Source organism: Chiroxiphia lanceolata, chromosome 16, assembly GCF_009829145.1.
Source record: "Chiroxiphia lanceolata isolate bChiLan1 chromosome 16, bChiLan1.pri, whole genome shotgun sequence".
Taxonomy (NCBI): Eukaryota; Metazoa; Chordata; class Aves; order Passeriformes; family Pipridae; genus Chiroxiphia; species Chiroxiphia lanceolata.
In genome coordinates this window covers 8846452-8873847 of record NC_045652.1, presented here as the reverse complement: position 1 = coordinate 8873847, position 27396 = coordinate 8846452, and the positions used below count along the sequence as shown (strand labels likewise).

Below are 27396 nucleotides of genomic sequence, written 5' to 3'. Positions count from 1 at the left end.
AGTCAACCTGTTTAAAGAGAAATCAATATTTACAGAAACTAGATACCATCCTAATGTTAGATGTGGTGCTGACCTACAAGTACCTTCCCACATGCCACACCAAATCAAGGACCTTAAAAAGCACATTGGTTGTAAATCAGTGCCTGCACAAAAACCACCTTTGCAAAACCGACTCAGAAATCTGACTCATGTACAGCTTGTTTGTCACTTTCATTAGTCAGCTGCCCAACAGCTTTAAATAATTGCCACATAAAATGATATGTTACCCGCTTTCTGAGATTGGGGTGTCATTTTTTCCAAAAGCAGGTTAGAAATTGCATTTCCAGTGGCAGACGAAAATAATCTTTTGGCAGTCTCTGTCTCCTCTCTATGCATCCCTGATTGCTATTGAACAGTGTCATTTTGTGAACAGAATCTACATCAATCTAACTACATGGGAATGTAAGAGTCAATTCTGGAAGTGAAGGCATACAGTTACAGACAGAAAACAATTAGGCAAAAAGTTACAATAGCAAATAGTTTTGAAATCCATTAGCTACCTCAAAGTGAAAAACAAATGCTTATTTCATCGGTCACTGTACAACCATCACAAAACAGAACAAACCTCTGAAAATGAGGAAACACTTGTCTTTCTGATCCAAGCTGTATTTTAGTATCTACCACCAGTATCATGCAAGAGAAGTTCAGAAATACGTGAGTTCATTCAAAGACTAAAAGGAGAGCACCCAACCCACAGCTGCAGGAAAATCCTTGCTAGCACAGTACTCCACCAATGCTTGCATGCATCTACAGGAACTTAACAAAATTAAAAGGGTGTAACCTGCATCATCTAGCCCAGAAGCATTGGCTGTTATAAAGGAAAAAAAAAAAAAAAGAAAGGGTTGAAGTCCTCCTGATGGCTTGCCTTTCCATTCTCACATAAACCCAAATCTATTGAAAAAAATTAAAGCCAAGTCTGACTCTGGAATTTAATTTTGCCATTGAACCGACAAAGCCCTTGCATATCAACCATCAGGAGTAGGCTCATGACTACGAATTGAGACCTCATACTGGAAATGCTGGCCACTGACAGCTTCCACTGACTACAGGGGAAGATCAGTGGCCCCTTTGGAAACTACTGTGCTGTTTGTGACGTGTCTGGAAGACAAGCTCTGTGGTCAGTAAGTGCTCTAGTGTTCCCAGGCCAACAGCAGTGGAAGAGAAGAGTCAATGGCAGAGGAGTCTCTGCTTTTATAGCAGTGCCCAAGTTGTTCTTCAGGGGCCAATAGCAAGCACTGTGTGACCCTGCATTTGTGATTTCCATAGGCTGTATTATTAGAGACTTCAGTTTGGTGTATGTTTGTGCAGTGTGGGAGCAATAAAGAGCAAAGGCAAGAAATAAAGAGCCTCCGGGTGCTGACATAAAATTAAATCCTGACTTCTCTTTCAAGTTCAAGGTAGGAAAATCACAGCTGTATGTCTTTGTCAAAAGTGTGCCCAAGCACTAATATCATCAAGGACAGAAACTTTTACCATGTAATCTTACCACACACTGTATATCATCCAGAGCCTTTGTGGACTTAGGCGTAAAATAAACTACTAACTCTCCTTAAAATATGCCAGCAAGCAGGATTTGGCCCCATTTAAGTAACTTTAGATTACCACTGTCTGATCCCCAGGGAGACCAAAGCTCCCTTCAGGGCAATGTCTGATTAGAGGAGAAACAGTTGTTGGCCTCTAGGAAACTGCAAATAATTTTTTGTTCAAACCCATTGGGATTTTTGCAAGGCCTGCTGAGCCAATTTAAACGATGGGGGGGGGGGGGAATCTGAGAACCCTGCAATGATATTCTCTGCAGTTTTCTAAAACCCAGATCCTGCTCATCCTACTCAGTGAAGCAATCTTGCTGAAGTTAATGAAACCAGTCCCCACCTAGAAGGCAGGCTTCCTGCAGCCCTGCTGCTGCACAGAGAATTGCTCACGGTCTCGGTTGAGTGGAACCGCATCCGTTAGTTTGCAGTTACATCCCCCTCCCTGCTAATACTGACAAGTTCCATTTTTTCAGTTGTTTTCTTCCCCTCCTTTTTTTTTCCTTCCTTTCTTCAATGATGTGTTCCAACATCTTTGCCTCCTGCCATAGGCTGAGGTGGGTGAACTGCAGAATAAACATAAGGGTATCAGAGAGCTGCACCTGCCTGTAAAATGACATGAATTTAATAAAAACCATTTCTAGTCTCAGGGCTCAGACACACGACTGGTCTTGTTGCTCTTCCCCTAGGCAACTGCTGGTGGTGCCTCTAGTGTAGGCTTGGACATATGTTTGACATCACCAGCAGAGCTGTAGGGGGATTCTATTATTTGATTTCTGCTTATGTAGAACTTCCTTCATTTTCTGCTGTCGTTGACCCCATAGATTACAGTAAAGCTGTGGCTAACCTGAGACATAAGATCCTGCTTATGCCTCACTTATGCCAAGGTAAATTGAGAGAAACTGTGGCACAGTTTGTGGAATTACATGGGAGTAACACTGAGTAAAAAGCTCACTAACATTTTTAATGGCTCTACTTTTTGATTAATCACTAACTCTTTTTATCTAGAGCAATAACAACAACAAAAAAGTCAAGCCTGAAGCAGGAGAATATACGTCCACTGACAGACAAATTATTCTTGCAGAAAATTCAAAATAAGACTTTTTTATATCACGGAAATAAAGCCAAATTAATAGTGGCTTTTATAGCCAGTTAAAACATTCACCTGCAGGGAGGTATTTTTGCTGTATCTGCTAAGTGTGGTACCTAAAAATACCCACAATACCTAGAAAGTGAGAAAAAATGGGTCTTTTGCTTCTGATCAGTTTATAATGGTTACATCTAATTCAAAGTGAATCAGCCAAGAAAAGAGGAGCTCAAGGAAGCCAGAACCTTTAATCTAGTTAATTAACAGGGGGATAGCATGTGAAAGCCTTATGTAAAATGAGAAAGCAATCTTATTCTGCTCAGCCTGGCTGCTCATTTGGTAGACGGGCAGAAGTTAACAAGGGACCTTGCAAATTATTTAATTGCCCACAAACTCAGAGTCTGCATCAGCCTTTTGTCCGTAGAGCTGCACTTTTTTTATGCCTTCCCACAGAAAATGAAGGTGATGCTGCAAGACCTTCCTTCATTTCCACCAGGCTGCCAGAAACTGGCCGCACACAGGTCAGCGGGAAAGGTGCGTTCAGCACTCGTGCCCCGCAGCTGCAGGGGCTGTCACTGCGAGTGCCCGTGACAAGCACGGCAGTGGCAGAGCCTCCACTCCGGACAAGACACTCTCTGTAGGCATCTCATCACAGCCAGTGACAGCTGCTCCACACAGGAACCACTCCCAGCCCTCCTGAAGGGCTGCATTGATTTGGTCGGCGCTCGCTACGTCCCAGCCATGCGAAGGCACTAACAAGCAAATACAGGAAGAATTACGTATTTCCCTAAGGTGAAGAAAAGATCCAGATCTAAATCATTTAGCTCATCTTGAGATATGCAGGGAGGATTGAACCAAACCAGCTAAACGTGGCATTTGCATGGAAACACTAAACTGCCGAACAATGTACATAACTTTGTGACTTGATCCTGAAATGAGGCCTAATGAGGTTTAGGATAGCAAATACGAATGCATTGTTATGTTGTAATAGTACTTGGGGGGCTTGCAATAATTAGTACGGATAATTGGTAAAATGATTTTAAAATAATCTAATCTGTTGTCACCCTTTTTCTTGGTATTCACAGGCTGGACTTGATTTTTCCTCAGTACCAGAGTAAGGAAGCATCACCTCCATTTGTCAGCATTCCACTGTGAGGTCTATGCATGCCACACCTTTTCTACAGAAAACTACTTGGAATTTCCAGCCCAAGAAAACTGGAATATTCACATACTTTGTTATTCAACTTTTAAAACTCCCAGTAGAGGAAATACAGAGTCTCTGCGACATAAATCTCATGTGCTTTCTTTTCACCATGGGGAGAGGCTAAACTAGCCTCCATCTTCAGAAATATTTGCCAAGTAATTACATTTTAATCCTAATTTATTTATGCCTAAATCCAGCAAGGGATTTAAGCATATGCTGATACTTAACATATGAATTAGCCCATTAATTTCGCAGTTAAACATCATACAAATACATCATACAAGCTCCTGATGGATCCTTTTTACTTCCTTATCTTGTAAAAAGAGTTTGATTTCTATTGTAAGTAATGGATTAATTTTATCTGAAACACCACCTATATGCTGACTATTGCAAAAACAGTAATAATTTATCATAACCACTGCAAATTGGACAGGTCAAATGAGTTTATCTCAGTGCACATTTCTGTCAGATGTTTTCAATGTAACCTGAAAAGAGTATGATGGAAAATCAGGTGTATCACCTACCAACTAAACACAAACAAAACACGGTTTGTTTTGTAACTCTTCTTTAAAACAACAGATGCTAGGTTAAATCTCATGTTCAGGCATTTATCACATCTGTTTTCTGTTCCCTTGGAAAGTATACTCACAATCGTGCTCAAATTAATTACAATGAGATTTGTCAGTTGAAACCTAAAAGGGAGTTCAGGGAATAAACAAAGAAGGAAATAATTGGTGTTTAAAGGCTTTAAACTTGTTTTCAGATGGTTCAAATAGGCAAAGCTTCATTACAGACACTGTTTGAGACCTGTTGCAAACTTCATGGGTCTCCAAGGAAATATGAGGTCAAAGGAAAAAGAGATGAAGAGGAGTCTACAGGGCTGTGGAGCCTGAAGGTGAAGGCTATGGACCTGCAGCACAAGCTGGAGAAGTCTTGATGAATCCGTATGGTGGCCTCACAGCCTTCCCTAGCAATCACTACCAGCACAAGAAAAAAATTCTCACCTTAAAAACTAATAAATCTTCACTTCTCTTGTAAAACTGGAGCCTGCCTATGCACAGACACTGAGGAGGCTCCAGTAAAGAACCTTCATAATCACATTTTTTCCTTAATGGCTTTTATGAGAACACAGAAAGGTTTCCCTCCCCTTCCAGGCCTGGAGAGACCTGCAAAAAACTATTGACAAAGACAGTCCTTTAACTCAGGAGGAGTAGAATTTGACTCAATTACTCTGCAACCTAACAGTAAGGAAAGATAAAAATATTGCTTTGAAGAGAAGGGTTTCCTTGCAGCAAAATTATATACAAGCACCTAATAAGATATAATCTAAGAGTTGTCATTCTTATAGGTGTCATTTTCTCTGTAGCAGTTCTGAGTGTCATTCCTGCCTCACTGCTACACAGGTAAGACAGCCTTGATCAGGCCATAAACCAGTTCTCTTGCCAACATCCCTGGCCTCTTGTAACTGTTAACCCCCATAGTTTTGGCCAGATGATACCTCTTCCTTTGAGAGACTTCTCTGCCGTCACACTGCCTCTCCCAATCCCTTGTACACACTCCATGCATCAGTCTTCCGGTTTCACCTTTGCTATCTTCCAGGCATGTTACTCACACCTGTGTTGCAACAACACATTTGGTTCTTCCCGACTCCTTCAGTCAATGACTCTTGTCTTTTGAAGTCACCATTACTTTGCTCCAGGGCCCAAGTGCATGGGGGTGTGTGTGACCAACGTCATCTTCCTTCCCCCGGGATCACTCCCTAGCAGTTTCTAGGGAGGCTCAGTTCCTCTGAAAAACAGAAAGCTAACCAAGCTCAAGTGCCTCTGGAATCTTAAAGCAAAGTACATTCACTTCGTATCTCTATGTGGCGCGTCATGCAAAGAATAAACTGCTCTTTGGAAAGGAATAAACATCATTCATTGCCTGAGCATGTGGCTGTTTATGAGATGAGCTTCAGAAACCATCCTCCTCAAGGCTCCCGATGCTTTCTGCCTGTTGATTCAGCAGCAGACCAGTGCTCTTCTCACTGTGGCCCTGATGCCACACATAAATGTCATCCCCTTAGAAAACAGCGAGAAGTTTAAAAATAAACAGCTTTAAGTAGACCTAAGCATTGTGGTTAGTTTTGAATTGGCTTTATTGAAATATCTGTCTAGGGTTCTGTTACTTCACACTTCAGAGGGCAGAACAACCAAATTCATTTCATTTAAGCCAAAAATTGCTTTGAAGTTGTTTGAAGGACAAAAGCCCCTCAAAACACAATTTACACATGGAACACAAAAGCAATCTTCACCTTTACTTTGGACCCTTAATTCTGGTATTACAAAGTATTTCATTGATTTGAATTCACTGAAGCAAAAGTAAATCAGATGTGGAAACCTGGTCCATCCTATCTTAGCTCTTTGCACAGTGCAAGCAGAAAAGTTCCTCAAGAAGCTTTAATTAAGCTAACTGAGGTACCAGGAGCAGATTTACTTTCTGTGGCCACTCCACTTGCAGAGCAGGCCAGAGGGAAGTGTTAGTGAATGCGAGCGAATTTTCTAGTTTTCCCCCTTAGAATGGGAAAACATCACATGCAGCAGAACCTCTTGTGAGGCTCTAGTGAGCATTCCAGGTGGGGAGATGGGAAAATATTCTCTTACTACCAACAGTTCTTCTCAGCACATGAGCATCTACCTGAACTGTGCCCTGGAGACAACTCTAGCTCTGAGGAAGCAAATGCTGCTATTATAGAAACCTCTCCAGGGAAGCCCTATTGCTCAGGAAGTTTAAAACTAGGCCAGTGTGAATACTGGCAACAGCACAACAGAAAATGGATGGCAGAGGCTCTTCCTCAGCCTTCAGCTTTTGTGAAATTTCACTGTTGTTAACTGGGAAGCTGAGAGACTCATGGTGCTGCAATGAACTGGATGTGAGGCTTTTCAACCAGCATTTGCCAAGGTACCTCTCCACTGCCATCTCCTTCTTTGGTGTTTTCCTTTGCTGATAAACTTCACTTAGCTTCGAAACTGCGAGTCACACTATCAGCCCTGCTGATGGACTTACTCCCCCCAAGAAAAGGCTCCAGGAATCATCACTTCTCTTTTAGGAGGCAATAAAAGATCTCTTTCCTCATCAAGTCTGTTGCAGAAACATGAGGATAAATTACACTTTTTAAAATAACAAAAAAACCCCCTGAAGGTTAAATAGCTGGGGAAAAAAACAGGCAAAGCTGATTTCACAGGACTTTGTATTATATAACCACATACACCTCACTGCTTTATAAAATTCTGTTGGTTATTTGAATTATTGGTTTCAAAAAAATTCTTTTTAAAAGGAACACATCCACTTAAAAGCTGTACTAGTAGACTCTCACTACTATGCTACATTCATGAAGACATCAATTGAAAAAACAGAGGAAAAACAATTTTTTTCCAGCATGTTTAGCCTGGGAAGATGGACAGCAGTTTTAGTACAGTTCAAGAAGACCTTTTCTATTAAAGATTTAATCACATGAATAATCTTGCTGACTCTCCCAGCAAAGTAAGCTACTCAAGTCCTTGCAAGACCAGAGCCTTGCTTTCTCCTAGTTGTGCTTCCAAACAGAAGCTATACTACTTTTCAAACAAGACCATGGAAACCCAAAGATACAGAAGTCCTTGCTTAGTCACCTGGTGGTCTGTTACAGTACTTGTTCTAACGGTGCCTTCCCACCTGTAACACATTTTTTATATTATTACCCACACTAAGCAGCTGGGTGTTTTCAGAGAGCAAGGACCACATCTTCATTTAGTTTGGTAACCCACCCACTGTACCTTGTGCATATCCCATCAGACATGCCTTACTGACCAACCTCACATGCACTGCAAACGTACATCCCCCTTGGCCTTCTCTGGCAGCCACAGAAATCCAGGGGTTCTTCCTGCTCCCAGTGCTGATTTGTGGGGCTCAGCCCTACACACTTTGGGTGAAAAAACATCTTGTCTTCTGCTCAGGAGGTGTGCACTGTAACCTAACATCTATTTTGTCACTAAACCATGACCTCCTGACCATATCAACATGCTGACATCTGTCCAGCCCACTGATCAGCAGCACAAAGCACAGGGCTCACCACCTTATTAGTTTCACACGAGGTTCTGTACAGAAACACACAAGCCTTAAGGAACAGCTGGAGAAAGCTTCTCAAATTTTGACTGCCCTTTAGCGTTGCCCCTGTGGGAGCTGCACCCACACCTGCCGCTCAGGTTGTGTCCCTGCTGGAGCACGGTGTGTGTCCATGCTTGCACATGGTGTGTCCCTGCTGGAGCACGGTGTGTGTCCGTCCTGGTGGATGGCATGTGTCCCTGCTGGAGCACGGTGCGTGTCCATCCTGGTGGATGGCATGTGTCCCTGCTGGAGCACGGTGTGTGTCCATGCTTGTGCATGGTGTGTCCCTGCTGGAGCACGGTGTATGCCCATGCTGGAGCATGGTGTGACCCCGCTGGCCGCCCCGTCCCTCACCCCGCAGCACTGCGGGGAGAAGAGGGACAGTGCAGTTAACCCGGGCCTGCGTTTCGATGCCGCAGATACAAACGCCCATTGCGGGATGTACCCCTGCCTCCCCAGCCGGCTTGAACCACAACCCAGGGCTGCCGGGCGCGTTCACCGCTGGCAACCCCCGCCTCTGCTCATCTTTCATTGACTCCTGCACCAACTTGGAGGACATCCCCCTTTTTCCTGCTCTTGGCTGTGGGGCGAGCCCGCCGCCCCCCGGGAGGCGGTGGCTCTCGGAAGATGCTCACCGGGGGAGATCCCCCCGCACGGCCGGGGGCGGGGGCCGGTCCCGCCCCTCTCCGCCCCGCCCGGCCCGGCTCGCCGGGGGCCGCGCCATGTGCCACCGCCCGCCGCGGGGCCGCGCCGCGCTCGCCGCCGCCGCGGAGCGTGCGAGGGGCGGGCGGGCGGCGCGGCCGGGGCGGCCCGTGCGGCGGAGCGAGCGCCGGCAGCGGGGAGAGAGCGGGTCCATGGAGCACAACCACCTCCACCTCCACAACGGCTCCCTGCTGGCGCACCACCGCTATGGCTGCGGCTTGGGGTACGCACCTGTCGTCTACTACAGCCTCCTGCTCTGCCTCGGGCTGCCGGGTGAGTGCCGCGGGACGGGCGAGGCTGCGGGGCCCCGGCACCGCCCGCCGGAGCGGCTCCTGCCCGCTGTGCGGGGCGGGGCGGGATGAACGTCCTCGGGCTGCCCCGGGCGCGCTGCCTCCGTGTGCCCGGCGGGATGAACGCGGGCGCTTCGGGCAGCATCTCTCTCCCCGGGCAGCATCTCCCCGCCCGGCGCGCTGCCGTCCCGGCGCTGCCTCCCTCTCCGGGGTTTGTCCCTGCCTGCCATCGCACTGCTGCTGCTGCGGCCGCTTTCCCACCCGGCCTCGGGCACCCTGACTTTGAACTTGACAGTACGGAGTCAGCCTGTCGTGAAGTTTCTTGTCGTTGTCAATTTGGCCATGTGAGTGCCAGAGCGGTACCGCGACAACCGGGTCTGGTCCCCACCGATCGCGTGCCGGGCCAGCAGTAAGCACAAGTGTAGCTGCCGAGTTTTTCTAGTGCAAATCTCCGCCTTATTCCCTGGGCTTTAGGAGCAACATGCCAGCAGTACAGAACTTGGCTGAGGAAGGAGCACGCTGTCGGAATGTTAGCAGACAGTTATCATACTCGTGAGCCCATCCCCGGGGTGGTGGAGCAGGACAGTACTTATAAAGTCCGGTCTTGGGGTCAGTGCACTGCAATGCTGACGCTGAGACCCCTGAATACAGGTACAGGGCTTGGAACAAAGTCCCAGCTCGCAGGCACCAGCCTCCAGCCTGTGTAACTCTCAGAGAAATTTCCTACTTAAAAAGGGGACAAAGACAATACAGAGATGCTGGAGATGAGAAAAGCTAGAAACATCCCAAATAGGGAAGGAAAGGATGTCTCAGTCTTGGGTGTGAACACCTGTGAGACACCGCTGCCAGCACGCAGGTGCCCACAGCTCAAAATGTGCAGATGCTACACGAGCATCACATCAGCAGCACTGTCTCAGCTGAGACAGGGACTGAGCAGGTACCTCATCCCTAGGGGCTGCCTGTGGCTGCCAGAGAGAGACACCTTGACACGCAGGACCACTGAGAGCTGTTATAGTTACAGATGGGGCTCCAGTGGGCAGAGCTTAACGCCTCCTACCTGGGAGTAACTTAGAGTGATCCCAAGGACAGGCAGAATGAGTCGGGGAAAAGTTAGAGCAATCTCATGCACCAAGATGTACCGGTATTTTAAGGATGCCGAAGAAGAGTTTGGCTGTTTCCTCGTACAGCTACATTTAAAGTGCCATGTGGAATGGCAAGCAGCAATGATAGTTAATAGTCTACAATTTCTAAATGTTTTGTTCGTCTTAATTCCTTCTTCAAGCAATTAATTCATAGAAAAATTTTTAATCGGACATGAAGAGAAGCCTGCCTCTGAACAGCACACATGCAATTACCACTCTGCATATGAATTGATGTTCTTTGTGTTGTTTTGGGGTTTTTTTCCCTTCCTGGTTTATAATTAAAATTTGAACATTGGCTAATAGTTCAGAGAACTGGAAAGTTAAGTTCTGAATTTGCCCACAGAGGATGTAGAGCACAGGCAAGTGTCTGTGCTCCACAGCATCGACGAGTCACAGCCCTGACCCAAAGAGACCCAGCCAGCAGGGATGAGGTGGTAGCTTCCTCTTCATTAATCCCTTAGGGGCTGCTTAGATGTCTGTATGAAAAGCTCTGATTTTAACACCAGTCCCCTAGGAAATGACCAAGACCTTCTCAAGATTATCAGGTGAAGAAGTTGTCATGAAGCAGTCTGTGGCTAAGCTTGCCTTTGTATGTCTCATACAGGGGAAAGTCTTACATGAACAGACAAGAAAAAAAATTTAATGAGCGTTCTGCACATACTTGCACTGGCTCCCTAAGGATACTGCATTGTAATTACAGACCTAATGCTGTCATTCTAAGAACATGGTTAAAATCAGTACACGATCCAAATTAGCAATGGTGACATGCATTTCTCAAGGGATCAGACATCAGTTGATTAGAGCAGTGGCACCTGTGACAGTGCTCAACAGAACTAGCCAAAGCATTTGGTAGTGCAACACTGCTGAGTTCAGTGAGCTTATATCAGGTATGGATGTGCTCAGTGCACATGATCTGAGGATAACACTGGCACTAACACTCCAACTCATTGCACTGGTACAGTATGTTGAATAAATGCACAGTATGCTGAGTGCATGAGAAATTCATGATTCTCACCCTGACACTGCACAGAGATAAGAACAAGCTAAATACGTTTAGGGGAAGACTCACACAGCCACGCTTCATCGGGGATGGGTTACGGGGCAAGAGAAGCGCTAAAAGAGCTTTTCATGTTTTAATTTGAAAATTTTTTAACATTAGAAAATTGTAAAGGTAGCAGACTTTATTGGCTGTTAGAAAAAGAACCCTGAAGTATGTGGGATCTTAATTAGCTTTGCATGGTGCCAAGAATTTAAGAGAAACACTGTTGAGGATCTGTCCTCAAAAACAGCACTGGTGCAGTGTTTTGCTGAAATGTAAACAGTTAACTCATTGCCACAAATCTTAGAGAAAGACTGATAAGAGGAGAAACCGGTTAACTGTTTCTGCCTTTCCTGCTGTAGTGTCTGAGGGAAATTTCACTAACTCAACAACTCCACATTGAGGCCAAGTGATGCCAGGCCTGACTGTGCATGCAGAGGAAGCATCCTTCCCCTCCTGCCTGTGTATAACCCAGGCACCTCAGTAGAGCCTGTTCTCAGCTCTGGCTCCTTCTCCCTCTCTGTTCAACCAGGCACTAGAAAGTCTGTAAAGATAGGGAGGAGAGAGATCAAAGTGGACTCCCTTCATCCCTGCCGTGGTATTAGCACACAGAGGCAAGGACCAGGCTGTGCCCTGCAAAGAGGGGCAACCACAGAGGCAGCACTACACCAACCTGAAGGTGGTTACAGCTCTGCTGGGGAGGTCATGCCTTCCATCAGCTGGGGCAGGAGGCTGCTTCTTTTCCCTCTAAGGAGAGGCTGATAACGCAGAGACAGTTTTTCAAAACTTGTTATGAGTGCACATGTGCAAAGATGTCCCACAAGTGTGCAGTTGTGCTACCAGGAGTGGTGTGCCTCGGGAGCAGGATGCATGGAACAAGGAGAAACTGCCAGTACAAGGGTGAGGAGGAGATCAAGGCAGAGGTGCTGGAAGTAGGGTCATTCTCCTATTTAGAGGAGAGGGTTTCTCATTTATGGAGCTGTTCTGCAGCCCCTGCTTTACTAACCCTGCACTCCCCTTGTCTGTCAGTCAGAGAGAACCCTTGAAGCACCTGCAGTTAATTGGGAAGCAAGAGAGGGACTGCAAAAAGTCTTAATGGAAGTGTTTCTTGCTTTAGTGAGAGAAAATGCTAAAGAAGAGATGATGTTGGCTGTAGGGGAGGGAATAAATTGCTCTGTTTTAGTCTAGGAGGGGGCTGGTAAAGGTGAGAAAGCAAAGAGCAGCAGGTACCACTCGGTCTGTCCCTTTGTCCGTGAGAGCTGCACAAAGCAGCTGCACAAAATTGCTCCTACTGTGGCCGGGCCACTGAACACAACCAGGAAGGTCAGGCACAGAAGCAACACTGCTTGCTGCAGACACCTGGCTTTGACCTTAATTCCTGCTTCATGAGAAGATGCAGCAGCAACAGGCTTGCCTTGCAGGCAGCCAGCTTTTCCATCAGGAGTAAAGTGTATTGGTCCTGAAAGGACAGAGCAGCAGCATTTCCTAGACCAGAGTCTGGCCTGATCAATGTTCCCAGGGCTCATCTCCTTCTGACAATGCAAGAGGCAGAGTGAAATCTGGCTTTCCTAATGTGGGATCGCTGATTCCACTTTGCTCCCCAGTCAGTCGCCTACCTTGCTTCTGGGGTCATCACATCCCAGCAACACAAAGCACAGGCAGGTACCCAGCACCCTTACAGCATCCCCAGGAGGGGATGCCCCAGGGAAGAGCCACTCCAAACTTTGGGAGCCTGGTCCACAACTGTCTCTTTTATTTGTGCTGTAGGCTTTTACATAAAACCAGTCGCAGATTCAGGACTTCACAAGCTTGGGAAAGCAGCTGGGACACACGTGGATGCTCTCAGCTGGAGGGTAAAAAGAGGTAGTGTTTGTGTCAGACCAGCTGCTGAACAAGGTGTTGTGGAGATGGGGACAACCCAGGTTATTCAAATCCCAGCCATGCACAGAGTGCACTCAGAGGGCTCCATGCGGAGGGAGAGAAGCTGTAGTCCTGACCTGGAGGAACATGTAAGCTCAGCAGGGATGCCTAACTGCTTTAACACACTGTGAAGAGAGAGAGACGCGTTATGGACCTTCCCCTAACAAATGACAGACTGGCTGTCCTTGCTCAACAAGCCAGATGCTTCCCAGGGTGCTGGATTGACACACAGGTGCACTGTGCCCATGCAAAATGCAGTATAGCCACGGGAAAGCTGAAACAATGGAGAACTTGTCCTTCTGGAGCCTTGTCCTTGTGTAAAGTTTGGAATAAGGAGGCTACATGGGAGGTATGCATGCCAGGATCATCATCCTGGTAAGGCAGGTCCTGTTGGTGGGCTGAGCACCCCTGATCTGAGACCACCACCATGCAACAGCCCAGATGTGTTCCCTCCGCTCCTTGGCACGAGTGGGGGAATGAGACCCAAGGAGTGTTGCCAATTCTGTGCTTACAGCTGCAACCCTGTTAGTACCACGAGCAGGAAGGGAGACAGGTAGCAACGTTTGTTGATGGCTAACGTGGCATGTAATACCCAGTAAATACCAAAGCAGGCAGAAGGTAGGTGTACATACAGCACACAGCACTATAGAAATGTCTGGCTTGTTTTGGATTCCTGCCATCTGCTGCCTAGTATATTCTTTTGCAATCACAGTACAGGCTTCTGATTAAAGAGAGCATTTCTAGCACCTGAATAAATAGCCTTTCTCATAACAGCACACCTGAACAACAGAAGTGCTAAAGGAAGATCTGAAAATATGAGTGGGAGAATTGTTACATGTACAATTATGACCTTGAAAAAACAGCACTCTTCAGCTGTCGCTCATTAGGCAGAGTTCATACAATGAATAAGAACCAAACCCTCCTGAGACCTGATTCAGCCACCCTTTCATTCAAAGACCATACTTTCTCTGACTTAAAATCTGAATTGGATGCAAGGCCAGTACATTGCATCCTACTTAAAAGAGGAAAAATAAATTGCCAGAACTTTAGCTCAGCTATTGGAACAACTGAAGGGCACTACAGCACATTTACAGTAGTACTACAGGACAGAGGGGAACAAAACTACTGCTAACATGCTTAAAATGAGTCATTTCCTATTGTAAAATGAATGCTTGTTCTGTAAGGAAAGAAGAATCATCTCGAAAAAGAATAAATTCATTCTGTTCCTGTACAGAACCGGTGACAGCAAGGTGTGCAGATAGGAGTGATTTAGTTTGGTCAGTACATCTGCAGACCGTGGCCACTACAGTCTTGCAGCCTGAAAGGCAGCATGTGGATGAACCCTTGCTAATGCATGGATTGTGGAGAAGTTGATTCCACATTTCTGGATGCCACTACAGAGTACAACTGCTAGCTTTGGTTTTCTTCTGCCACGTCAGTAGGAAACAACGCTGTCAGGGCTGTAATGATAATGAGGTGCCATATTTGGGAGGCTCAGTAGACTATGAAGTGCACAACCTTGCATGGCAGGCTGCTAAAATGGATTGGGAAGGAAAAACTCCAGAGGAGATTTTTCCTTGAAATGACAACGACACATAAGAGAGAGCACAGCCAGTTTTCACGGTAGGTGGGTAATGCTGAGCCCCCAGTTGTGAAGAAGTCAAAACATTGAAAAACACTAGGCAGTCTAATATCCTGCTGTTCTTCATCCACTCCCTTATTCAGTTCTGTCCTACTCATCCTCTTTCTGCTTCCTTCCATAAAATGGGGGTGAATCAGCAGAAACAAGCCAGCAGGAGCAGGCCTTCATCCGCATACGACAAAACAATTTGCTGTAGGCAAACCAACAACGCGGAGATGTCCTGATGAGGTGCCCTCTGCTTTCACACACCCAGTGCAAAGCAATCCCTGTCCACAAAAGCTTTCACCTTCTGTTTCAGGTGGTCTTTTTGAGCCTATGATCTCTTTTCCCATTAGCTTTGAGACACCAGAAAAGGAAACAAAGCCAAAATTAACTCCTTGAGAACAGGAGACCTTACACACAAATCCGTTTTCATTCTACAGAATACAGAAAAGTACATAAGGATCCTAAACCCCAATGTCTGGAGTGCTGTTGGTGCTGTTCTCGGAGTGACCTGATGGGAGAAGATGGTATTGGGTTGCCCCCCAGGACACCAGTATGGTTGTGCAGAGAGAATGAAGTAGAGGCAGCCAAGTAGGACCAGAATTAGAGGTACAGAAGATGACAAAAAAAGGGTTCTATCCCTTTATTCATGGAAGAGGAGAGAACCTTGCCTATTGAAACACTGAACATCTTTTTCACTAAAATTGTTCCCTTCTACCAACTGAAACAGAGAGTCCTTGCAACAGTCGTTTAACTTCTCCCTCTTTTCAATCATATGGACCATTGGCAGCACAGACAGGTGCACTAGAGGTTGCTTTTGGTTTCAAGACAAATTACCTGTCAGTCTGTTATATCAGACTAGGATATTTCTCAAATGTTTGTTCCCTCCAAGAGTGTTTCCTTCAATGTCCAGACTAGCACACCAAAGAGTGATATATCTAGTGTGGATGCAGTATATTCTCTGTGGGGGGAATAAAGCCAAACTGCAATGGTTTTACATAGTCTGTAATTTCCTGCATATTGTGTAAAATTGGCGTAGTCTCTGAGAAAGCTTGGCCATGGGGTTTGCAAGCATGAGCTCCTATTGCATTAGCTAATGCTTTAGGAAGACATAAAGACTGGTTTATTTTAGCAAAACCACAATCAGAGGTAAAATCCTCTTAATTATTCATGTTCAGTAAAGAATTCATGCCAGTGCCCTTATGAAATCACATCCTCTCTCCATCCCAGTCATCCCATGAAACACCTTTGGCACCTGCCTCAGTGCTTTGGCGTTTGGTATCAAAAGGGTAGAATGGTTTTGTCACCCTCGAGCTCAAGTTACTCAGCTTGGGACCTCTTACACTGTGCTGACAGCCCACATGTAGAAGCCACAGACACCTGCCAAATGAGACACCAGAATTGCCTTGAAAATCTCTGTCCAGATATGTTGCATGAATAACCAAATTCCTTTTATGATTTCTGCATTATTTTGCAGATTGCCTTTTCTTTTCCCAGCATCAATTTCCATTGGAAAGCTTTACTGCTCTGGTAGCAAGATGTAAGGCTAGATTTTGAGGTGTGCATTTTAGACATTTTTATCCTTGTGTGAGTGCCTCTAAGAAAGGCTTTGGGGAGGCAGGGGGTAATCCCTGAGAGTCATTAGAGACTTTCTGTGCTGTAGGCCCACCTCAGGAAAGGCAGATGAAGAGGGTGAGGATGGCAAGAGGAAAACCAGATCCCTGTCACATTCACACACATGTGTCACCAGTGAGCACAAACCAGACCTTCCCGGTGTCTTAGCCCAGTGTTCCTTCTCATACTGCAGAAATAGCCCTATTTTATAAAGACTTTGGAAAAACCATATTCCAATGGTCTAGGAAAGCCAAAAGCAGTGCAGTGTAATTACACCTTTCTGCCAGACAAAGCTACTGCACTCCAGCCTCAGTGGCTGGCAAGGCTCAAAGTGAATACCAGCCACTGGCACCTCCATGCCATTACTGCATCTGTGGCCTCCAACAGCGAGGAAGTGCTTTTGCTGGATTAAAATCCTTCTCTGGCCTCCATGACCCACTGATGGCTAATGCCAGCTGCAGAGCAGAGTACCTCATTCACTGCATCCTTCCCCAGAGCCGTCTCAGCTAATAAATGCTGTTAGTGAGAAAAATGGCCCCAGAGGCCAGATTTCCTTGTCAGAATCTGGCCTCTGGCACTAACTCGTTCATTCACTTGTGACTTGTAAGTGCAAGGCCATGCTGTGTTTTCTCTGGCAGTGACTAACCCAGTCTCCTGCATATAAAAGGGAGTTCAGGTTGTCCTGGGCGGGAGCTTGGCCATCCTCTCCCTCCAAGTTCTCTTTCACCCTCAGAACTGGTGTGGTCTGTCTCTGCACGTGGGATTTCTAAGCACACCACATGAGAGCCTTCCTACAAGATGTGAAACCTGCTCCAGTAGCAGTCCTACATCCACGTCTGCTGTAGTTTTTATGATGCTCATTTTTTTTGCTTATATCCCCCTCCATCCCCACGGAGATAATGCAGGAACCAGCAGAAGGGGCTGACAGCTCTTCCCTCCTGGGGGTGCCTCGCCGTGAGCTGTTCGACAGCACTCAGACAATTGAACAGCAAATAAATCCATTTATTTTCAAAAATCAATCCTCACAGGAACTCCCAGGGAAGCAAGAACTTGTGTTGTACTAATTATATTCTATAAAGTATCTCTTTACGCTTCACAACAGTTTAAGGAAGGATCTCAGGATACGATAATAAAAGAGAGGAACAAATTGAGGCACAGTTCACAGAGGCTGTCCCCATCTGCTCTAGTGCTGAGTTTGATCCATATTGGCTGTAAGAGGAAAACGTGGACCTGCCCTATCATTTTTAAGGGCAAACAGCATCCAGGGGTCATTTTCAAAGGCCACGTAACCAGCTATAGCCAACTTTAGTAATAAACAAGTATTTAAATTGCCACAGCAATTCTGAGTTTCTTTTTAAATAATTCCTGTTATGTAGCACTTCCATCAGAAATCAGCCCTTGTCATCAGCTTCCCCAGAGAGCTCCCACACAAAGTAAGGGCTAAATGCCATCCTTATCTCCAGCCTGGTAACTATTGGTGCATTAGTAACCGTGGTCAGATCTGGCTGCTGGACACAGTACCTGTTTACATTTGAATATTGCCTCCTAGTTCAGAGGAAATCATCTATTCCCATCAAGCCAAAACATCCCTTCTTCTCACCGTGTATTTTTAGCATGTTGTACTTCCACTCTCAGAGTTTCTAAATCTAAGACCGAGGTGTTACTAACATGTTTTCTAAAGCAACTTAAAATTTCCCATTTGTAAGCTGTCTCTCTGTGGCGGTCAGGTGACTAATGCCAGGCCTGCAGAGAAGTTTCGTACATTGCACAATTATTTGTGGGGATCCTAGCAACAACTGTATTGGGTAAAAGATGTCCATTATATTCCGTGGCCTAATGTTTATCACACTCAGTGAGCGACACTCGTGGCTACTTCATTTAGGTGGTTAGTAATGCTGAACTGCTGAGCCACACAACCAGCCTTGTCCCCAGCGCCACGGCACTGCTGCTCGTGTTGTAATGGCTGTTACACTGCACGGGCTGCTGTGTTCGTGCAAAGTGCTCTCAGTTTAAAAAACCCCAAACCAGAAAGCCCAGAAATACACCTATTTCTTCTTTACATAGATACAATTGCTCCTGCTTAAGCTCACGTGCAGTGGTGATAGTCAGTGAAAGGAGCTCTTCGAATCCCCTGCAAAGGCCGTCCTTAGACACTGTTTGAGCGATGACTGTAATCCATGAACTAAGAAGCTGGGGAAAAAACTGTGCCCTTAGGTCACAGGCACTGCTTTGAGGAGGCACAGAAGATTGCCTGGGCTCTGCAGCCATGGCAGCATGGCTTTGGTATGGGAAGTAAACCCAAATCCACATGAGAACCAAAGTTACTCCTAAAGGGAGATCCCTCTCAGCCATGTAGAACCTCCAGTGGCGTGAATTTCAGTGCTACAGTTTGTACTCAGAAGCTGATAAAGTCAGGGGAGATGTCAAAGGAGAGATGTGAGTGTCCCATGATGAAGCCTGGCTGAGTTAGAAGGTTGCCATATTTTGAGCAGTGTGGGCCAAGGGTGTTTGGGTATCAGAGACCTTCAGACGCTGTGCCTCAAAGGCATCCTCAGGCCTTAAGGGAAAGAATTGAGACTGCCATTTCATACAGTTGCTTCTAATCATCTGCCAATGGCACCTCAAGGCTTCAGCCAGCTAGTCCCTAATCAAGCCCTGGTTCTCAACCAGATATTTATAAATTCAGAATACTGCACTGCAGCAAGCGACGCTGGCATAAATTCCCATCTGTCATCCCCTAATCATCTCCCAGCACAGTGATCAATCTCTTTCAAATTCAAATGATCTTAACCACTTAGTATCTAGAAAAAACACAGCAAGAAATGGGCAGTGTACCATCCAGGACAATTTAGGGGTGCTGACCTCTCCAACAGCTGTAGCTCCACGTATGTAACAGTAGAGACAGATACTTTTCTATCTCCGTCATCACCATCTCTGCCACAGTCCTCATCACACACTACAGTATTAGTGCAAGAATTAGGGTCAGCCAGGTTAAAATATGGTTGCAAATACTCTTCCATCACCTTTCACCCACAGTGGGTAATTTTTACCCACAGGAGAACAAGAGAGTAGGACTTACAGAGACACTGGCACAAGGACACAGTTGTTCACACAGAGCTGTGTGCCCACCCATTTTCCATTTTACTGAGTTTTAGGCGGTGTTTGAGGACACACCAAGGACTAACTCAACACTGGCTAGGAAATGGGTGAAAGACTGAGACATTCATAGCTCATCTACACTTTCCCTATACAGTATGCAGCAAGAAAAACAGTCACAGACCCTGTGCTAAGACATTGTCACACTGGCAACTTTCTGCTGCACCCCAGTATATATCTGTTTTCACAAAGTAAGTGATGTTACTGTATTTCATATCATCCAGCCAGAAAAGGCTTGAATGTGATCCCAGGGAAAGCATTTCCAGTACAAGATACAGTAACCCTTGCAGAAAAAATGGGATAGAGCTAGCATGTCTTTTGTCAGATCAATTTTCTAATCCAGCTCACCAGGCAAGGCTTTGCTGGCCTTAGATGAATAACTTGCGCTTCAGCACATGCTGTTACTGCCATGGCTGGTAACCCTGAGAGGCAGGGGCAGAGGGTACAGAGGAAAGGACTGATCATAAATTTGCTCCTGTAGCAAAACTGAGTGGGGTTAGTAGAAAGTGTGGGGAGCGGGGCTGCTGTGCCTGGGCACAGTCTGGCTTCAGCATCCCTGCAGGAGCTGGTCTGACAGTCAGGCCAGAGTTACCAGCAGGGACCAGTGTCTTGAGACATCCCCCTTGCTGCACGCTAGCTCCAGCTGCTGCCACTGGAATGAGTCAAATCCAGAGGATTTAAAGAGAAGATGCGCCCCATGGGTCACATCCAATATCTGAAGCCGAGCCAGTCAGTCTGTCTGGCCAAAACCAGCAGTGGCTGCAGAGCCATGATAAACACTCCAGCTCGAGGATTTCCTTGACAGTACATCACTCACTGCACCTCCAGGGCTCATCAGCAGGCACAACAGAGGCATTTCGTAAGCAAGTGAAAAATGACACAGCAGTTCTGACTGTATCACCTCTTGTCTCCCACGTCTGCTCTGAGCTGAAATCAATGCAGTTGCATTCCCATTAATGGAGGACAGAATCGGGAAAATTCCCCTGAAGGCAATTTGAGACAATACCTTGGAAAGATCATGCTGTCTTTTTTTTTTTTTTTTAATATAGGGAAGGAGTCAGTTGATTGTCATGTTTTGTTTAGTTTTGTTCCAAGATACAAAATTAATACATTAAGTTAATACAAAAATAGGTGAGGGCTGGTGAGGGCTGTTAGTCAAGATCATTCACTCTGCTGCAGTTCATTTCCCTGGTGGCAGAAATCTGCTTCCAGACAGCAGGCTTTGAAGGCACTCATGAAGGAGGAAGTTTTTTTCAGTGCCAAGTAAAACAGTTTTTAAAAAATGAGCGTTTCCACTTGTAGGACATGTGTCCTAAGTTATCATTACCTTAATGTCAGCAACTTCCTTTCTCTCTGATTTAAAGGAATCCTTACAAGTATTGTTGATTTGTTTTGGGAAATCCATCAAAGCTGGCAGAAATGTTTGAAGCACTGAATGCACAGAAGAGGTGATTTATAGAACACTTAGGAAAGTATCAACTACAAACATTTGGCAGCCTCTTGTACAGTACACCAGAGCTCTGATTTTTAAGCACTACTTCAAGTATTATTCTAGCCAAGTGATACCAGCTTCTGATGGGAACAATCTTGCCTGTCTCATTCCAGCCATAGTGATAGTAGGAATAGTAGAATTATTTTTTTTTCCCACTTCAAGACTACACAGTAAGTTCTAGTAAACGAGAGCAAGTAGTTAAAATTTGGCTGCATCTTAGTGCACCAGGAAAGCTCTCAAGGGTTGCAAAGGCTGTTTATATTCATGGGGAGCTCTGCCTGGCCAGGGGCTGTAGGACTGATCCCTGGTTCAAGAAGACATTAAAGTATATCTAAGTTTAACCAAAGCTTTAGAAAACTGAGGCAAACCAGGCAGTGACAGAGCAGAGCAAAGACACTTCAGCACTTCACCACAATATTATTTAACTGCCATGCAGTACATCTAGGTGACAGGTCTGTATTGTGGCCAGAGAGTTGCAAACAGGTGCTTTTTGGGAAATTCAGGGATGTTTACATTCATGCTGAATCAGAACATCCATCATGTCTGATGTGACCAGAAGGATTTCATTTAAGGCTAAATTATATCACTTTATAGGAAAAATGCCTTCCAGCTGAAGGACTTCTAAAGGGCAGCTCTGGGGAAGCAGGCAAGTCTTCGTGGAGCTGACTGTCTCAGTGGTGGGAAGGGAGATGCTTCCCCAGAGCCCATGAGTAGGAGAGCAGTCAGACAGGAATGACTGAATCACAGAAGAGTCTCAGGAAGAGCTGAGGACACTTGTTTCCCTGAAAGTCCTTCTCTCGATTGGGAGCCCACTCAGTCAAGAGAGAAGTACCTAATCCAAGTGGCTTTGGTTTCAGTTCTAAAACAGTCAGGTACCACAAGCTGGGATGAGAGACAAAATGTGTTTTCCCCAAAGCCCACCCCACTCTTCTCATTTGTCCCTGGTTAAACAAAAAAGTGAAAAAAGCAAGGTGAGAACCAAGGGAAAATGTGCATGTGAGCTATTAGCTTTTTTCTCCTGCTACCCCTGCCTCTGTGTGCATGGACAGGGGTCCCAGTACCCTCTGCTCAGGATGTGTATTCCACAGCTGAGAGCAGGGCCCCGCCTTCCCCCCAGTACAACAGTTTCTCTGAGGGACCTGACTGTGGTGTTTTCCTTTTGGCTTAAATTTAATAAAGGTAATCATGCTGCCAAGTGCTTGAGCAGCTCCAAACAAGTGCTCAGAAAAGCTGGTGGTACACCTTAATAGCCTAACTTTGCATTTCTTTCTCCACAGCAAACATCTTGACAGTCATCATCCTCTCCCAGCTTGTAGCTCGCAGGCAGAAGTCCTCCTATAACTATCTTCTAGCACTAGCTGCTGCTGACATCCTGGTTCTCTTCTTCATCGTCTTCGTTGATTTCCTCATGGAAGACTTCATCTTAAACAAACAGATGCCTCAGGTACTGGACAAAATAATTGAGGTCTTGGAATTTTCTTCCATCCACACCTCCATTTGGATTACAGTTCCACTAACCATCGATAGGTACATAGCTGTGTGCCACCCGCTGAAGTATCACACAGTCTCCTACCCTGCTCGTACTCGGAAAGTCATAGTAAGTGTCTATATCACCTGCTTTCTGACCAGCATTCCCTACTACTGGTGGCCCAATATTTGGATTGAAGACTACATAAGCACATCAATGCATCACGTCCTCATCTGGGTCCACTGCTTTACTGTTTACTTAGTGCCCTGCTCCATCTTCTTCATCCTGAATTCCATCATTGTGTACAAGCTGCGGCGAAAGAGCAATTTCCGACTGCGAGGGTACTCCACAGGGAAAACAACAGCCATTTTGTTTACTATAACTTCTATTTTTGCCATACTTTGGGCACCAAGAATCATCATGATATTGTATCACCTCTACGTGTCACCCATAAACAACAGCTGGGTGGTACATATCGTGTCGGACATCGCCAATATGCTTGCACTGCTGAACACTGCAATTAATTTCTTTCTCTACTGTTTTATTAGCAAAAGATTTCGCACAATGGCAGCTGCCACACTGAAAGCCTTCTTTAAGTGTCAGAAGCAACCAGTGCAATTCTATACAAATCATAACTTTTCCATAACTAGCAGCCCTTGGATTTCCCCAGCCAACTCTCACTGCATCAAAATGCTTGTTTACCAGTATGATAAGAATGGAAAGCCTATAAAAATATCACCATGAAAAGGGCAATAGTTGGAGTTTCTGGGTGCAAGTTCCTTTCAAGTGGTTACATCTTCAGGATGTAATTTGCTGAAATGGCTGTTTTGAAGAGTGGTCATTTGATTTCATTTCCCTGGGAGACCAAGGGCAGAGCAGACTGTCAGGAAGGAACAGGAGCGCTTGATTTTAGAAGGAAAAGTGAGAAGGCAAACGCCTCCATCTCTTATATAGCATTTTGAATATGCTTCAGAGTTCAAGTCTTAGTGTTCAGTCGCCCTCAAATGTTTTGCATCCCAGCATCAGTGCAGTCCAAAGTCATTGGAGGGGCGAAGCCACAGCAGTGTTTAATTACAACCTTTTAACACACAACAACAAAACCTTGCTCGACTGTGTCGTTTGCTGTCGACAAAGTGAATGGATGCTTTTGTGTACTGTGGAAGGTGCCATTTCTGATGTATGCACTTGCCAAAAATTATGTGTTGAATCTGACACAAAATGCCACCACACACAGTTTTGCTGTCAAGACCTCGTTGCAGGAGGCAGCGTGTGAGACACAAGTGGTGACAAGCCCTTTTGTGGCTCACTTGAACAAGGCTCAAGGACCGATACAGTACCTGTTGCAGCTTTGGCATGGAAAGCAATCCACAAGCTGCCAATGTTCATGTGTTTTAAGTTGTTATTTAAGAATGTGACCGAGACAGGGGAGCTTGAGGGAGGGAGGGAAGTTTATAGAGCCAAGAACAAAAGCAGCATCTTTTCCCAACTATTTCAGTTATGGTGTCTGAGGACTTTCAAGTTTGAAACCAAGTCCTGCCTGATGCAGAGGTCCCACCAAAGCTGCTTCTGTGAGGTTTGGAGTGATCAGAACCTTCAAGTTCTTTCTTAATCAATACAGATTCTCAGTTATCCTCCATGTTCAGGCCTTTAAGGATTAACATATAAAAACCTCAACCTAAGCTTTTCTCCTGATGGATGATGCCATTCTGTTGCAGATTTGCCATTTAATTGTTAAAAACAATTATGACAGAAATTCATTAAATACCCAACAGTAGTAAAAATATAAAAGCCTTAGTCTAAGCTGATCTAAGTATTACACTTACTTCAAGTAGGTTAGCTTCTTTTCCTTCACACTCAAAAAACAGCATCCCATCATTGCTGAGTGTAGAAAATAAGCAGAGATTTACAGGAAGGCTGAAAATGTACTTCTTTTAATTTCTTTCACTTTCAAATCTTTGCATGTGGTCTTGGAGCCACATACCACAACCTTTTTGTTCTATATTGGGCATTTATGCAGCCTCACTGACATGAGAGCAGTGAAGGTACATGGTGAACACAAGCACAGTGTGGTCAGTGGACACAGCAGCTCCTCAGCAAGTACCTTGGTGCTAGCACTGCATTTGTGCCTGTGTCCATCTCCAATGCCAGCAGAGAGCTCATGGTGCATCAGGGACTAACATAGAGGGGTCCTTTCAGAAGGGATCCAATCAGTCCCACTGTGGTGGGATCTGAGGGCTGAAAGCATCTCTCTAAAACCCTTGGATGGCTCAGCTTTGGTGCATTTTTCCCTAAGAAACGCCAAGTCTACAAAAGTCTTGGAAAACAGCCTGGTTCCCTTCTGCCACGCAGGGTGGGTTTGCACAACACCTCATACTGACATCCTGCAAGAGCTAAACCCACAAACCCGAGCCCAGGAGGGAAGGGCAGCAAAAGGCACAAGGTGTGAAAATTGGGTCCCCAGGCAAGGGCTGGCTCTTACATGGAGGGGTGTTCTCAGGAGAGATCAAGGCTGCTCAGTTTGGTCCAAATGCCCAGGGCCTTGGGGAGTACACACCCCCCAGTCCTCTCCCACTGGCAGAGTGTTTGGGAGAGCTGCTCAGCACTCCTCTTGAGGTGCTCAGGCACCCCAAGGACCCACAGGTCAGAGCAAGGAGAGGGGCATGTCTGGGGAAATGGGGGCTGAGAGCAAAAGCTGACACTTTCCACCTTCACCACCGAGAGGATGGTACCCACCTAAACATCCCCAAAGGGAAATGAAGAGCCTCTCAGTCAGCTGTTTGCCCCTGTGATCTCAAAGCTTCACCCTTGCAGTAATAAGTGCAAAAGGGATGCTGAGCCTTGCTGTATTTTTCATGGAAAGGTTAAAATTATTGCTTCCTTTAGTGGTGTTTTACAGAAATTCAGTTTTGTGGCCATCCCTTCTGCCCTTCTCTCACAAACCTCTCTCTGGTCTTTGTCAGTTGATAGTAACCAAAGTTACCTTATGGAAAAGGTACTGTATGTCTCATTTTGGGAAAACACTGTATTTATAACTTATTTTTATTCTACATTTGTTATGAGGAATGCTTGTCTGAGTTACATGTGAATGAGTCTGAAGTGCAATATCTATATAGATAAGTGGTTCATTTTTGAGAATGTATCTATGGGGAAAAAAACCTATTTATACAAGAATTTCACTGTTCTACTTAATATAATAGTAACCTTAAAGAAAATAGTGAATGTTTAGGGCTTTTATTTATTAAAAAAAATTTAATTAAGTGCATGGCATATGCTGCCATTCACATGCTGTGATTTATTAATTTTTGTAGCATAATGGTTATCCTGCAGACTATCAGTGTTGTCTGATCTTTTCTGTCCTGATAACGTATTTTTGTAAATGACCATATTTAAAAACAAAAATCTTTCTGTATATTTTATTTCCCCATGAAAAATAACCTATTAAATTCTTGTAACTTATTTGGAAAAACTCACAATACTTCTCCATATCATTTTAGAAATGACAAGGTGCAATTTTCATGTACAGTGGATTGGTCATTTCACTTCTGATAATTTAGGGCTTTAAAAGCTTACTTCCAAAGCCCTTTGAAGTCAAAGGAAAGGTTGCTAGTGGGTTTTGTAGTTGGTTTTTCAAATCCCCATCATTTTAGGAGGGCTTTGGATCAAGCTGTATCCTGTTAACAGACATTCAAAGCCAGTTTGGATAATAAAGCCTTGACTTTTTAGTCTGCCATATGGGAGCTGCTGTTGATAATACTTGCCTTATTTTTGGTTGTGTGAAGCATTTTGCAATGACTGTTGCTAACTAGCCAATGTCTTGCTGTATTATTTGTACCTCCTAATTTGCCAGTAGTAAAAAACTTAACCAAGCACATATAGTGTCATTATTTAGGGAAAAAGTATCCTGGAGACAAAACCATCTTTGTTGTGGAGATGGTCTTTTGTACTCTAATTTATATTTCAAATGTCTACAATTAGAAAAAATAAGCTGCAAATGGACAGTTTTACAATTACTTATAGGTATACATCCTTGAAGACCACAGCTAGGAACAAAATACTTTTTAGATGAGTTGCTGGTATATAAAATTATGAGACCTATCAGCTATTTAAATTGTGAATATTGATATTTTCATAAGTAGACAATATCTTGTGTTTGACAAACTTGTTTGTATTATAATAAATTATGAGATGGTGCATAACTTACTATTGTGTGCAAAGCTATTGTTTGATTTATGGATTCTTATGATATACTTCTGATTTACAGATACTTATGATACACTGCAAGTGGTGATCCCAAACATTTTGGATTTCATTGGTTCCTGTAGGGAATTTCAGTCTGTTGCAGGAATAAGGATCCCTCATGAAACACCACACTTACAGATTTGAGTATTGTCAAATATGTGAACATGATAAATGTATTGTACCTGTTGCCAAGAATAGAGAGTGAAAAAAACCCCCAAAAGTATGATGAGAAATACAAAATACTAGAGACAGAAAGTGGAATCAGGACCTCAGGGGACTGCATGTGGAGGAAGCCCAACATTTCTTCAAATGAAAGCTATTAACACTATGAAGATTTCATACCTGTGGCAAATGTAAAACTTTGTAGAGCTAGGATCAAGCTCCTAGCTTCTCTGGAGAAGTAAAAGCACATAAAAAGAATATTACAAAAAATATTAAAACTAAGCAGAGAATAGAGACAAAACTGCCCAGAAAGAGTCCAGTATCTTAGAGGTCAAGAATCCAGGCAATGCCCAACCTGCTTGTCAGATTTCCCTGCTGTGAAAGGCTGGGAACAGGTTTTAAAGGAGAGCTTCAAAGAGAGAAGCCAGGGGAAGGGGGCACTGCAGAAAGGGTCCATGTCAGATTTGATGGAGCTTATCAGAGTTGTTCCTTAAGGAAGGAGCCTGGGGTCTGCCTGTCTTGATAGTTTCATTAACAGTTACAGCATGAGAAGTCCTGATGAAG

The 27396-nt window shown here is 44.9% G+C and overlaps 1 protein-coding gene and 1 long non-coding RNA gene across 2 annotated transcripts; both read left to right on the top strand.

Moving 5' to 3' along the window:
* The first annotated feature begins 1187 nt into the window (after positions 1–1187).
* On the top strand, positions 1188–3855 carry LOC116795052. The gene is made up of 3 exons (XR_004359950.1): positions 1188–1436; positions 3109–3176; positions 3741–3855. It is a non-coding gene; the product is annotated as an uncharacterized LOC116795052 (long non-coding RNA).
* Positions 3856–8813: 4958 nt separating this feature from the next.
* On the top strand, positions 8814–26614 carry GPR139 (G protein-coupled receptor 139). Its single transcript, XM_032704472.1, has 2 exons — positions 8814–8959; positions 22241–26614. The coding sequence occupies exons 1-2, from the start codon at positions 8839–8841 to the stop codon at positions 23173–23175; spliced, it is 1056 nt and encodes a 351-aa protein (XP_032560363.1). The 5' UTR covers positions 8814–8838; the 3' UTR covers positions 23176–26614.
* Positions 26615–27396: the final 782 nt, after the last annotated feature.